Here is a 15,581-nt window from a genome sequence, read left to right as displayed (position 1 = left end):
ACTCTAATTGATCTGCCGTAGCAAATGTATGTGATAACAGTTTTATAATTCGATATGGTTCTTGATTGAAAAACTCGTATGTTTGATGATCTCATATTCTTTGAATGTGTGTGTATGCGTGTGTTGCAACACCGTGCATCAACGAGTATTTATAACGATGATTTGTCCAATGTTCAAAAATATATCCGATGAGGATTTGTTCTAGATATAGCACGACATGTCACGTGCCCTCGTCATCTTTCCATAAACTGTATTAAAGGTAGTGGAACAATTTGAATGTTATCTAGTACGAATCCCAACATCTTTATTTCCATCAACTTAATTTGGCTTTACTTCCAACAACTTGGCTGAATTAGTATGATGTTCAGACAACTTGATTGATCTGGCCTGGCTCTTATTTGATCCGGTTTGATTGTCTCTGAACTGTTCTGATAAATTAATCTGGTCTGGTTATTGGAAGATTGTTCTTAAAGATTTTCAAACGTCAGCACATGTTTTCTTTGACACGAATCAAATAGTATGCTTGGTTTTATTTAATTGATCTGCTCAGTTTTTTTATTGTTGCTTAAATATCATGACCAAAATTAAGACACTTCTTGATTAACATTATTTTTTAAAAAAATCTAATCTATATACTATATATAAAGAATATGTACAAAATAGGACATCGTTTGTTTTTTCCAAAATTGTCCTTATATGGCATAGAAATTACACTTTTATTTTTTTTTTTGACATTTCAAATTGCATTTTAATTGCTCGATAATTTTTACAACAATAATATTACTATTATTTGAATATAAATCAAACTAATTATAAAATATGGCAAAAGCATGCAATGCATGCACCGTCACATTAATATCTATAATAACTAAGTTTTGAAAAACAACATCCATTTTTTAAATCAACTAAACAGAGATAGAATATGAAGTTTGTTTGCTAACTTTGATTTTCCATTGATTTTCTTAATCTATGCGGAAAAAAATAAGCTTGTATATTAATGATATAATATTAAAATGAGTCAGGCCCGCCCTATTGATCCATCTCGATTGTCATATTAAATAGGTGAATTGATTTAACAATTTTCTAAACCAAAAAATACCAAGTTAGTTAGCTTCGCACGTTTAACGGTGAGACTCGTCCTAAAATATGTGGATTGAGATGATATTTTCTCAATCGACCAAAAAGAAGAGTCAACCTACCTAGTGATGAGTTGTGATTCGATCCACCGTGTTATTTTTTTTTTTTATGATGGGAGAACTCGCATCCGTTACCTTTCGATACATACTGGATAAACCTCTGGACAACGCAATAGCCTGCAAATCAAGCTAACCAAGTAAACCGCATTAAGCTAATCCAAAAATACGTTGATAGAAAAAATCGAACTCGTGAGTTTTAGTCAAACATTCACTTAATCCATCAACTTAAACACTTCATTACATGCATGTTATTCCGGTTTTTTTTTTTTGACAGACATGTTATTCTGTTTTTACATCTACTTGTATCGTGTATGTACGTTAATCGCTGGGAGCATGTATTTGCATGGTCAACTGAATTTTCGTCAACATTTATAAAATAAAATCAGTAAAAGTCAAAGAAAACAAATGTGATTTGCATACCTCCCAATAGGTGGGTTGAAAGTTCATGGTTCCATATATATTTATTTCATTGTCGCCTATCGAGACTTTTGTCATTCAAATGGTGTTTTCGGTGCATTCAATGACACATTTATGAAATATATATATATATATATATATATATATATATATATATATATTCAATGTTAATTTTCAATTAAAAATATTAAATGCTAGCTGTGTTTATTTAATCAATAATTTAAGTTATACCACAATTACATATCATAATTATCACTGGATCGTGACATAAATTATGCATATATTTAATAAATTTTTTTAAAGAATGAAATTATTATGTTTATTTTAAAATAACAGTTATTAATTTTGGCACTAAAAACAGTTATTAATTTTGAAATTGAAACCGTAAAATAAAAAAAATGTAAAGAAACAAATGTAAAGAAAAAAATGTGTTGTATATAAGGTACCGTTTGGTAGATATAATGAGATAAATAATACATATATGAGTAATATAATGTAATAAAAATAAATAAAAAATGATAGTTAATATAATATAATATTTGATTTGATTGATAGATTATATTTTATTTGATTTGATTGATTAAATTTTATGATAAACATGATAGATTACCATTTTGTCTTTTAAATAATAAATAAAATATGAATAACATTATTTATTAGAGATAATATAGTAATTTAAATTGAATGATTTGATTGATTTAATATAAATAATTAATAATTTGATTGATGTAAATAAATAAATAATTAATAAATAAATAAATAATATGACAAAAAAACGCTTGATTGAATAAGATAATTTATACATAGATTAATAATAGGCTACCAAACAGTTAGATCATTAGAAAAATATTTTAAGAAATATAAAAAAGCTTTGCTGTCGTATCAAAACTAATTAATTAATAAAATATGTTTAGCTCTAATAAATAATATAGATATATTATATATCTATTACTATATATCTATTCTATTTCTATATTATAAAGTATGTGATAAAGCATATAACTTTTATTAGAATTTAAATTGTATATCATGAAATTTCAAGAGGATGCCACGAGTCCTCACTACTTCATCTCAAGCATTCGAAATTTCGAACAAATTCTATTGTATCAATATCTTTGACACGTGGTATCTGTATACATGATTTTTTTTTTTAAAAAAAATAATCTTTGTGTGAAACATTTAGATATTATGTTAAAACATAAAATTTTAGAAATAATTTTTTTGTGTTGATACAGTGATTTTAAAATTTTGAAATATAGATGAAGGTAAATGATTGTTTTATTGGTATAATTATTCCAACTAAAAATACAAACTAAAAATACAATAAAATATTTTTTTTATTATATTAGTTTTTAAAATGGACAATAATTTTATTTTTAAAAATCTTACAAATTTAAAAATCTTACAAATAAAACACATCATAATCTAAAAAATAGTTATTTTTATGTTTCTTATGTAGTATAAGATAGGAATATAGATATTATCAAAGTTGATAAACTTTGATATCATAGTATATTATTGGATAAACAAAAAATGTACATATTCAAAAATAACAAACAAAATCCACTTCCATTTAACAAAAAAAATTATAAAACTTAATTTAATAATTTAGTGTATAATCTCTTCTCTAATTATCATATCTTGATGAAATTTGTCTTTTATCTTTGTCTATACTTTTTAATATTTTATTTATTTAAACGATTAATTATATCACCAACAACATAAAAAATATTATAAAAATAATTGTAATATAATCTCTATAATTTTTTTCACATAATAATTATAAACACAAGAAAAGTTTTAGCATATATGCATTATAAATACACCACAATGAACAAAAATTTATACAATATCATTTTTGTGAAACAGATTTCTTACGCGATTTAAACTTTGAAAAATAATATTTTTTATATCGAAAACATTTTTTTATGTTATATAATATGAATATAACCAACATAAATATCCATAAAATTGTATTGCATGAGACCAACTATAACCCTTTGAAAAAAAATAAAAAATCACATAAGATCGTCACAAGTGAACATTCTGACACATAAATCAGATTGACCCAATTCTTTGTTTATTATATCAAGCTAATATTTTTCAATGTAGACATAAATCATATCGATTTAAAAATAAATAAATATATATATATTTTAATCTTAATGGGGAAAATAATAATAAAAGTTCGAAAAGTCGTTAAGCAAACATTTAACCAATTACTAGAGACCTCGACCGAAAGCGAACCCACCAAATCTCCATCAGCACGAACGTTCTTTAAATGTCGAGGATTCACGCTTCCTTTCCACTTGGGCATCGGATTCTTTTACGTGTTCGAACGCTAAATTTCGATTCTTTTCTATAACCCATTTCCCGGTGAGCTCCGATCATAACCCTTTTGATATGCTTTGGAAAAAGAATTCTTTTTTTGCGGTATTTTGGAGCTAAATAGTGATTGCATTTGCGTTCTTTGACCAGTAGTTAGTTGTTTTTAATCGAATTGTGGGATTGAGTCTGTTTGTTCACGAGATGTTCCTGAGAAATGCTTGTTTAAGTTCACGGGTCATGATTATTGATTATCTTGGTTTTTTGGTAGTCTCAATTCTGATTAATTATATGCGATGTTTGTGAATACAGTACCAGAAGAATCTCCACTTCGCTGTAAATTAGTGCTCCGATGGGATTGGCAAGCATCTACAGGAGGCGTGCCAAGGTTTTCACATTAGCTGTAGTCATCTACCTGGACTATAAGGTACAGTGTGCTTCTCGATTACCTTGACCTGGTTATTTACTCATGCTGCGATATGGAAGTTTTTCTTGCTTTGTTTTCTTTCTGTTTCAGTGCCTCATAATCCCGAGGCAATTTCATTTCATTTTTTTGTATGATTTTATATCTGTAGGCCCTGCAACAGAGAGAGAAATGGTCTCGCAAGTCTAACAGTGACGATCTTTGGGAGAAGGCTCACGAACGTAATGCTAAGCGTGTTCTTAATTTGATAGTCGAGCTGGAAGGTTTGTGGGTGAAACTTGGCCAATACTTATCTACACGTGCTGATGTGCTTCCCCAGGCCTACATTCGGCTTTTACAACAGCTGCAGGATTCTCTTCCTCCTCGCCCTTTAGAAGAGGTGATTATATTAATTTTAACATTTAATGGTTCTGTGAAAGTTGGTGGAAGATGAGCATGGTTCCATTCTAAATAAAATGTGGACATGCCAAAGCAAGAAGATTATGCATCATTAGAGGTCACGGTCACCATCCTCGAGATCCATGAATGCACCAAAGTTTCAATCTGGAATTTGCATATGTACCATGTCTGCCATATGATGGTTATCAGAAATATGTATTTTTGTTTTGGTTATATTGATCATAGTACCACAGATATCTACAATTTTTATGGCTACATCGATGATAGATTGATAGTACCACCAAAATTTGTGGAGGAAAAGCTATTTGAGTTTTGATGAGAGTGGAAATTTGTTGTGATAAAAACTGGACGGTCCAAACCTGCATGATTGTGGAAACCAATCCTAGCCATCTCATTCTACTAATGATCATTTTTTAAACTTTGGATATACATGAATATGCTAACCATTATGAGATAAAAGTTTGAACAAGTATATCAGTTTTACCTCAAATGGTGGAAGTTATGCAATTGTTCTTGGGAAACCTAATAGATATATAACTAGCTTCTTTGTGCAGGTTCGTCAAACTATCAAAAGAGAGTTAGGGGAATCCGTGGACAAGCTCTTCTTGGATTTTGATAGAAGTGCTCTAGCGACTGCTTCAGTAAGACCCTTATGCGAATATTACTGTCAAAGAGAGCCAAGGAACTGTGAATGCAGATTATTGCTTTCTGATAACATATTGAAGTATAATTTATACATGTTTTTTTAGAAATGGGTATTACCCCATTACTATAACAGCTCCGTTCTTCTTCTTTGTGATGAAGATTTTTAGACAAGAATAGTTCTGCTGATAATTTGAAGCTGTTATTCTAGTGTCTTAAGAACGATTATGAATAAATAAGTTCTTTACAGATATCTAACCTTTTCCAAGATAAAAGACTAGTAGTCATTGTAACATTTTTTTATTTTCTTTTGCGAAAATGAACATTGTTTTGCTATCATTGTTTCCATTTTCGGCTGTGCTAATGATATATGTGCTGGACGTACTTAATGAGCTGTTTGATCTTTTATGCAGATAGCTCAAGTTCATCGGGCGACCATGATGGATGGGAAAGAAGTGGTTGTTAAAGTTCAACATGAGGGCATAAAGGAAATTATATTAGACGTAATTATCGAACTTTGTTCTCGGGGTCTTAGGACGCTCTTTGAGTTCTGTGATGTGCAATAAAACGATTGTCGCAAACTTTCACTTTTGTAGGATTTGAAAAATGCCAAGTCTATAGTTGATTGGATTGCTTGGGCAGAACCACAATATAACTTCAATCCCATGATAGATGAGTGGTGCAAAGAAGCACCCAAGGAACTTGACTTTAACCATGAGGCTGGTAGGTGTGGATTCTTCATTTAATTGGATCTTTTGTTTTGCAGTATCATTTAACTCTTAAGTTGCTTCTCCTTTTTGTGTAGAAAATACTCGGAAAGTTTCAAGGAATCTTTGCTGCAAAAGTAATTGTAATGATAACAATATAAATCGTGTGGATGTCTTAATACCAGAAGTTATCATGGTATTATTTTCTTCCAAACTTTAAGTTGAATTTCTGGTCAACATAGATTGCTACTTTCCTTGGGGAGCTAAACAATTGTGGTTGTGAGTCAAATTTTCAATGAAAGTAGTGAGTACAAAACTATTGTCTTTTATGAAGTGTTAAGGATTTAGATTCACAAAATTTCATAGAAATGTTATCCTGATTGTGATAAGATGCAGTGAAAGAATTAAGCAAATACTGTTGTAACATCTGTGGAGATCCTTGTTTTATTATATGTAAAAACTTTTTCCATCTTCTCCATCCTTGTTCCCTATCTGTAACAATGAAACATAACAAAACCACTTTGCAAATGCCTACAACCAGTGCACCACTATCTATGTGGGTGGCAGGTTCAATATGAGTTGAGCTGGCTCGATAGTTTTATTAGCTTCCTTGAGTATGGTGCTCAAGCTCTAAGTTTGCAAAGCTTGATCCAAACTTGTGAGTTTCAAAAGCTGATGTGCCTAATTGTGAGAACTTTTCCTCTTTGTTATTATATACATGTAATCATTCAAAATCCATTTGAGTATTTTCGTAGTAAATAGATGAATGAGCTCCTCTCAGTGTTTGAATCCCTATCGGAGATGAGTTCGTGCTCGAAGTTTTATGCGAGTTTGACCTTCAACCTAAAAGTGTGTGTTAGGCTTGAGCTCACATCATTTGTTGTCCTTGAACACACCTATATTTACTTGTACACTTGTATGAGATATAAAGGGAGAAAAATGTATAAAAGGATGGAAAGAGTTCTAATCGTTGAGGAGTGAAGAATGAAGATACAATGAGTTTTACCTTATTGGCTCTGTCAAATCAAAGTAATGCTTTTATCGATAAAATGAGTGATGAGTAGCATCATAAGTTTGATTATCTTCTTTTGGTTTATTGACTATGGTTTTTTTTAAGAGACCACGTTAAATAAAATTTTGTTATTTTTGTTTGAAGTACAACATAGATATGACGTACATTTAAGGCTTGGAGATATGGATTGGAAGCCATGGATTTCAAATACATTTGGTTGCTTGGATGACTTTTTGTTGAAATCCACCGTATTGTTAATCTATGTAGATGCAATGTTATGGGTGTCATTTCAAATACACCATTCAAATCTCTCTCCAAACCAAATCATTTCCAATTCAAATGCTTCCATCCAAGCATAAAACTAAGATTTTTTTTTATTAGTATACCTTAGACACAGACCACAAAAGCTCTTTAGGTGTCTCTATTGACCAAATTGAAACTCCCTGCTTCTAAAGGAAAAAAAGGAATCTATATGTAAGAGTATGAATCTACTTCTTCTAGTAGGAACTACCAAAAGTTGGTGAATAGTGAATACCTTACCGGATGGAAGCTACAACATTTTTTTTAAAGCTTACAACATTGTGACACCATATTTGTAGTTTTTCACGAGGGCTCAACTACTCTACAAAGATTAGTTCACAAGATTCCATAAAATGTTAGTTGTTTTCATTTATAATGTACAAATTGCTATGGAGATTCTCCGAGCGTTGGAAAATGTTCTTTTCTACTGATGACCTCATATGCCTTATAATTTTTTTCCCTACCTTTTATTGTTAATGGTGTTGTATTAACTTTTCACTCTATTTTTCATCAAGTCCACCGAGAAGGTCCTCGTTTTAGAGTATATGGATGGAGTACGACTAAACGACTCAGAATCATTGGAAGCACTTGGTGTTGACAAACAAAAACTTGTGGAGGAAATTACGCGTGCCTATGCTCATCAAATTTATGTTGATGGTTTTTTCAATGGCGATCCTCACCCTGGTACTTTTTACCCCCCACCCTTTAGATGTGCGTGTCTGTTATTTTTCCAAATAGTCCACAATTTGTTCATTTTTTATGCGATGTATAATAGGAAATTTCCTTGTGAGCAAGATTCCTCCACATCGTCCAATTCTGTTAGATTTTGGTCTTACAAAGCGACTATCAGCAAGTATGACGCAAGCAGTGGCAAAAATGTTTCTAGCATCTGCTGAGGTTAGTACTATTCTTTTATTATGGTTCTTAATGTTAGTTGACTATTAGAAACCCATAAAATGAGTAGAAAGCACAATCCAATCTGTACTATCCCCTGATAGGCTGATACTTGGAACTTCAATTGTTTGGCTGAGTTAATTGCATTCCACCTTTGAATCTATTCTTTTATAGTGACTTTAAATTAGCTAACACGTAGAATTTCATAAATGACTTGAAAGCACAGTTCAATCTAGAATCATCCCTCGATTCCAAAACTTCAATTGTATGGCTAAGTCAAATGCATTCCACCTTTTACACTGTTCTTTTATCGTGGTTCTTTTTGTTAACTAAAACCTAGAGCTCATAAATTATCAGATCCTCTGATACCTGAAATTTCATTGATATCTGAGTCAAATGCCTTTTTACATTGAACTGAGCTGCTATTTAATTTTCTGATCTGTACATCACAAAACACCCTTTCTCTTGCAGGGTGATTACGTGGCACTTTTATCTTCCTTTGCAGAAATGGGACTAAAGCTGCGGTTGGACCTTCCGGAGCAAATGATGGAGATAGCGAATGTGTTCTTCCGCACCTCAACTGTGGCAAATGAAGCTCCTGTAAGCAAGCACATTTGGTTATAATGTGATTTTTCAATCTCCATGCTCAATGAACATTACTCTTTGGTCTAGCAAAACATGAAAATCTTGGCCGAGCAAAGGGCTAGAAACATGAAGATTGTGCAAGACAAGATGAAACTCAATAAGAAAGAAATGAAACGTTTTAATCCTGTAAGTTCGTATAATGTCCTTCAGTTTGCTGTTATCGACCTATAGATGAACTTTTTTTCTTAGTTTCTAAGGTATTTCAAACAATTTCTTCAGGTCGATGCTTTTCCTGGTGATATCATTATTTTTGGCAGAGTAATTAATCTCCTGAGAGGTGAAATAGTTGTTCCAAAAATCTCTCTCTACGCGCACATATAGTTTGTTCTCTATAAATTAATAGCATCATGACTAAATAAAGTCTAGTATTGAAAAGAGATGTAATTATCAATGTGTTTATGTAACCTATGATTAAATGAGTATGCATCTAATCAACTAAAAGTTCATGTTCATGTTATTAAAGTTGAATTACTCCGTTATCATGTTATGAACGAACCAAAATAATGTAAACATAAAGAAGGAAATAAATTATATGATTTTGTTAATATGTCAAATTGTATCAAAGCCCGAAACTATATAAAACAATTAGTCAATTTAAATATTATGTAGCTTTCGGGCATGTGACACCCAAGGAAGTATACAAGTATCAATCTTTCTTCATAATTTTTTTTTAATTACACAAGGCAATCATGAACGCCTAGATCCAATCAGACAAATTGGAGATGAGATTTAATTATTTTTAAAAATTTTAAAAACAACAATTGTTGAACAATATATTCTTGTTTTAAAAAGTTGCAGCTAAAAAAAAGTTGTGAAATCTGTTTATTTTTGTAATTTAGCAAATTAATAAGGTAGAAAGATTATGATGTATACGTATAAATATATACATAAATTTTTTCTCTATAAAATTTCTACTGAATTTGGGAACCGGCATGGATACCAGGGCTTTCATCATCGATGAATCTACGCATAGTCTATGTGGATATGATGAGACCATTTGCTGAATCTGCTTTGCAATTGTAAGCTTTGCTCTCTCTCTCTCTCTCTCTCTCTCTCTCTCTCTCTCTCTCTCTCATATTTGCAAGGTTGCTTTCCTCATTTGCTCTTTGTGCAACTTCTCTTAGCAACCTAAACAACGGACCAGCATTTAATGCACAATGGATCCATGAAACTCCAGTCCTATCTAATGTTGAGGACAAGCTGAGGCGGCTCTTAGTTGATCTTGGGAATGCTGATAAAGTACTTGGAATTCAGGTGCGTACTGCTGCTTCATTACATGTCTCAAAGAGAGCTAATAATTTTTTTAACCAAAATAATGCTTTTGGTCACTGCTTGACAGAGGAATTGATATCTGCGGTTATCTGGGCTTTAGAATAATACCATAGATGAACAAGATATAGGAATTATCCTAGTACATTGTTCATTTTCACACGCAACTAGGAAATTTCTGAAAAACTTCTGTTTAAACAATTACTAGTTATTGCTTTCGCTTGGCGGAGCTTGTGCTAGTTTTTTCAATGCATTCATGGAAAAGAAAGTGTTTCAAAAGGAAGTGCTGACTGGCTGACTATGTCCTTGGTTTTTCAACTTGAATGACAACCTATCTCAAATTATCTTTCAATCTAGTCTCTTGGGACTTCAGTATGTATTCTCCATTTCAGTCACGTGTTGCATATCAAGCTATGCTGACGATTTATTGATTTTCCTGCAAATATCATGTCATTTATCTTCCAATGAATGACTAATTTATTTGTATGTCGGGCATATAATATATCAATTTTTCCTTTTTTCAATTGAGAAGACTGACTTGATTCGTCATAAATTCTTGTGGCTTCTTTGACATGCCTTTATTTCTGTTTTTAAAATGTATAGGTATGTGCCTACAAAGATGGAGAAGTAATTATTGACACTGCTGCTGGAGTGCTTGGAAGATATGATCCTCGGCCTGTTCAACCGGATAGTTTATTCCCTGTTTTTTCTGTATCAAAAGGGATCACAGCAGGCATGGTGCATTGGCTAATTGATAATGGGTATGCAAAAGCTTCTGTGCTTCTCTGTTGTCCCTTGCAAGGATAATCTTGCTGATTAAAAGTGATTGTGATGTGAAGATTGTCACATCACTTAGTTATATATTCACCTAGTATTTTTCACTTAAATAGTTCAATGGAGTGTAAGAGTGTTTTTTTTAAAGATCAAACCAATAGATTACTTCATAATATCATTGTTTCCAATACAAATCAACCAAGATGGAAAAAAAGAGTACAAGAGCGATTTGGAAATCAAGTACTTGTCATTTTACTATAGGTTATAATTTATAACTAGTGTTAACGGTGCGATTTAAATATTTTTAAATCATAAAGCAGCTCAAGCTCCACATTTCAATCACTCTCTCTGTAGGTGTCATTATTGCTCCCCGACAATCCTAATTGCACCACGTTACAGCTCATGAGAATTGAACATGTAATGTTTGGTTTTGAAACTAATTATAGAACCGAATGCTAGGCATTTTAACAGAAGGTACTTCTAGTGCTAGTGGCACAACTCTATGTTTAAATCATATATTGCACCCCATGTGCTATGTTTCTACTGCTCTCTTTTCAGATTCAATTTTCGCTTTCAGTAGCTTTGAATTAAGAATGATTTGGATTTTGAAGATTGGGGTTTCTGGTTATTATTGAGTAGTTCTATGTGTTACAAAGCAGATTAGTAAAACTTGTTTGCTTTAGATTGAAGTAGATTTTATGAAATATTATGTCATAACAAACTATATTTATTATTTAACATCTCCTTATCCTACCGGATCTCAACCTTCACTTTCTTTTTTAGGAATCCGAACCAATATGTTCTTCAATAGTTATTAGTTAATCAATCATTGTAAGTTATCCTTCTGTATACATAAATTATATATTGAATTATTGATATCCCAAGTTCTTGTCGCAGGATGCTGAATCTCGAGGAGAAAATTGCAAATATTTGGCCTCAGTTTGGATCGAATGGTAAAGATCAAATAAAGGTAACATTTTGTGCTCCAGGTTCATTTTGCTGATGCTATTGAAGTATATTATCTATTTATTGGCAAAACCTGTGGTCATTGAGAAAAATGATAGTGACGGTAATGAGAAACTCTGAAGTTTCTGAACTCCTACCTTTTACTTCACAAAAATAAGATGCAGTTTTCAATACGTCAACAATCATATTTAAACAAGTAGTAATTTACTTTCCCCTACCTATACAATTAGAACTCCTATTTTGCTATATTTGTATATGATTAGCAATTTAGCATGATTGAACAAAATGTTAATCTATATTTCTCATTCATGCAAAATTAGGTTCATCATGTGCTTAATCACACATCTGGGTTACACAATGCCTTGGCCAGTCTGACACGTGAAAATCCGTTGCTAATGACTGATTGGGATGAATGCTTGAACTGTATTGCGGAAGCGGCTCCAGAGACTGAACCTGGCCATCAGCAGTTGTACCATTATTTATCTTTCGGATGGTTATGTGGCGGTATTATTGAGGTACTCCGGATCTTTTTAAAATGAAAAGCATAAAAATTCTGGTTTCATCCAAAATTGATCGGTATACTTTTTCGAGTTACTTCAGGTTGAGGCTTGATTGCTATCAAATGCCTGATATACCTGATTTTTTGGCAGCAAATGCTTCACATAATATGATCCTTACATTCAAAGTTCTAGTTATTTGACACTTGAAATATATGTATATGGGAAACGGAAGGAAAGAACTTGTAGCCATCATGCTCAATCATAATCATATATCCAATTGTAAATAGTTATATGGCTTAGAAAGATTCTTTAACAATTTTCTGAATGGATACTGCTCAAAATCAGTCCTTCCATATAAGAAAAAAGGATTGTAGTGGATCCTTTTGCATAATCTATTTTTATGCCTTGATTATTCTGTGTGAAAACTTGTCAATATTTGAGTCGGCATGGTATGGAGATAATAAAATAACATCATCATTCTTTGTTGTACAGTATGCCTCCCATAAGAAGTTTCAGGAGATTCTTGAAGAAGCACTTATTCGTCCTCTCAACATAGATGGCGAGCTATACATTGGAATTCCTCCAGGCATGTTCATTATTCAACTTTTTGCTCACACTCACTCGTGCTCTAGATATACTATATCCATCTTTGCTGACTCAATCGATATCTTGGCTGAGGGCTAAACAATTCTTTTCCGATTCAAACACAATATTTTTAAAACTCGGTGGAGGTGTATATGGTACTGGATATGGTATGAGAGGTTTTGCTGGTAAAAGAAAAAGGGTTGGTATATTCACTTTAATTTTACTGTCACATATTCTGTTGTTCATTTATGATGTATTTATATTTGCCAAATTGTAAAAGCATGAGCAACCCTACATTGTTTGCCTTTGGGTTTGTTCCACTTGGGGAAGCGAATTCAGATCAATTATTGACAAGATTATAAACTTTTTTATGTATTAAAGATAGGGTCACTTGTATGGGTGGTGTAGGTAGTTAGATAAGAAATCCCCCACACCCATTGTATCAAAAAAAAAAAAAAAAGATAGGGCCACAACCCCTAGTGGAACAGTGGTATAAACTTGTCCTTATAACGAAGCTGTCTGGTTCGAACTCAGGTTTAAAAAAAAAACCCCAATGTAATAATAAATAAGTAAATAAATAATAGGGCTGTTTTTGTTTACAATTGCAGTGGCTAAACTAGGAAAGAATGAATTCAAGAACTATCCTAATCGGTATATATCATATATTCTCGTTTCCATTAAAAAAAAAAAAGAACTATCCTAATCGGTTAATCCTGGGATACAAATAAAAACTTAAATACCAGAATTGCAGTGACTTAATTTTTAAATTATTAATAAATTATTTTCCACAATTGTTATATTTACTATACTTGATTGAAATGAAATAAAAACTATATTCTGAAATCCGTTTGTTGAGATTATGATAAGTTTTTTAAGTATAATTTTATTCTAGTTTAGTTTTACGTGATGATTGTGTGGCATTAAGACGTGGATGTGGATATTTATTATTGAATGATGTAAATCATATATTATGTTGCGATCTCTGTGTACTATATCTTTAGTGCTTAAAAATTTACTTTTATATTGGGGGTTAACATACTGACTTCTCCCCTGCAAAAATTATAGGCTTCATATTGTTGTTAGTTTTTTTGGCGTACAACCTAACCATATAGTTTCTTTCTCGTAGGTGTGGAATCTCGACTTGCCACGCTTACCGTAGATATGGATGAAATACACAAATTTGCAGAAATCAGCAAGCGTCCAGACCTACCATCCACCTTTCAGAACCAAATACAAGATGTTTCTCAAATGGCATCCACTCTTCCTGCGTTATTCAACACACTTAACACACGTCGTGCCATCATACCTGCTGCTAATGCACATTGCTCAGCTCGAGCCCTTGCACGCTATTATGCAGCTCTTGTCGATAGAGGGGCCATTCCACCACCGCATTCTTCTTCCACCAAGCCCCCACTCGGAAGCCATCCACACATTCCCAAGTTCCCGTCTCCAAAAACCTCCAAGAAACGGACGTGTTTCAGTGTTAGCTCCACCAAAAAGTTGAGCGACAATAACTACTCTCAGGTTCCGAGCAACGACACCACCTCCAATGGCTCGTTACCTGGTTATCGTAACAATTCTAGTACTACAAAACTTTTTACTAACAGCAACATTCACGATGAATTCATGGGAGTTGGAGAATACGAGGGTTTGACACTACTGAATGGGCAATTTGGGCTTGGATTCAAGAGATCCTACTCGGTGGATGGTAAACTAATCGGTTTTGGCCATTCGGGCATGGGAGGTTCAACTGGATATTGCGATATAGACAATCGGTTTGCAATTTCTGTAACTTTGAATAAAATGAACTTCGGAGGTGTGACCGCAAAGGTGATGAAGTTAGTTTGCTCGGAACTTGACATTCCATTACCTGCAGATTTTTACAGATTTACAGAGAGGATAGATGAGAATGAGGTAAATGTGGCTATCCCTTTGATTAATTAAGAAGCATCTTATAGTGTATATTTCTGATGATCATATTTATTTTTGTTGATCTGGTTTTGTATAATACAAAGTAAATACAAATAATAGAAGTTAAATGAATCACTTGAAATTTTATCAAGTTGAACTGGGGCATGTAGTGGTCTCAGTAACATCATATTCCTGACGTCGGATTTCGCAATACCGTCGTATTGTATGTTAGAGCATGACAGATAAGTTGCAACACTTTCTTCCCATATTTTTTTTGTAATATTGAGCGTGGAAATAAATCAGTAAGCCCACCATTTTGGATGCCTACTCATTCAGGTAGATATTTGATCTGAGTATTCAGTAAATTTGACAGCATGCACATCTTGCTTACAATATACCAAAAGCAATTCTTGAGTATCAATACATTCTATATATCATGTTTGTTGCTATGTCTGGTTTTTATTCTCCATAATTTGATTAGCAGCTGTATTTGACACACGTGACTAACAAATATTGGTTTTCAATCTCCGTTCATCGTCTCTCTAGTTCATATTTCCTCTATCCATGTTCTATTTTCACCTGTTTTAAATACCATATTGTAAAGATTACATAGCC

At 32.5% G+C, this 15,581-nt stretch overlaps 1 protein-coding gene across 2 annotated transcripts; it reads left to right on the top strand.

Annotated features, from left to right (window-relative positions):
- The first annotated feature begins 3,846 nt into the window (after nt 1-3,846).
- LOC140871530 (uncharacterized) lies at nt 3,847-15,232 on the top strand. 2 transcript variants are annotated; one of them, XM_073274067.1, is made up of 19 exons: nt 3,847-3,989; nt 4,251-4,365; nt 4,514-4,741; nt 5,316-5,402; nt 5,817-5,906; nt 6,000-6,126; nt 6,209-6,306; nt 7,938-8,106; nt 8,198-8,319; nt 8,788-8,916; nt 8,989-9,087; nt 9,181-9,238; nt 9,905-9,980; nt 10,086-10,215; nt 10,834-10,991; nt 11,902-11,974; nt 12,291-12,485; nt 12,963-13,056; nt 14,182-15,232. In XM_073274067.1, exons 2-19 carry the CDS (start codon nt 4,291-4,293, stop codon nt 14,997-14,999), a joined length of 2,826 nt encoding a protein of 941 aa, XP_073130168.1. In that variant the 5' UTR covers nt 3,847-3,989; nt 4,251-4,290; the 3' UTR covers nt 15,000-15,232. The 2 variants fall into 2 exon arrangements, with proteins under 2 accessions (XP_073130168.1, XP_073130169.1); XM_073274068.1 differs by lacking the exon at nt 3,847-3,989 and adding an exon at nt 4,024-4,046.
- Nucleotides 15,233-15,581: the final 349 nt, after the last annotated feature.

The sequence above is a fragment of the Henckelia pumila genome, unplaced genomic scaffold, assembly GCF_033568475.1.
Source record: "Henckelia pumila isolate YLH828 unplaced genomic scaffold, ASM3356847v2 CTG_461:::fragment_3, whole genome shotgun sequence".
NCBI lineage: Eukaryota > Viridiplantae > Streptophyta > Magnoliopsida > Lamiales > Gesneriaceae > Henckelia > Henckelia pumila.
Note: the sequence above shows the minus strand (reverse complement) of the source record. Positions and strands in the feature narration are given on the sequence as shown.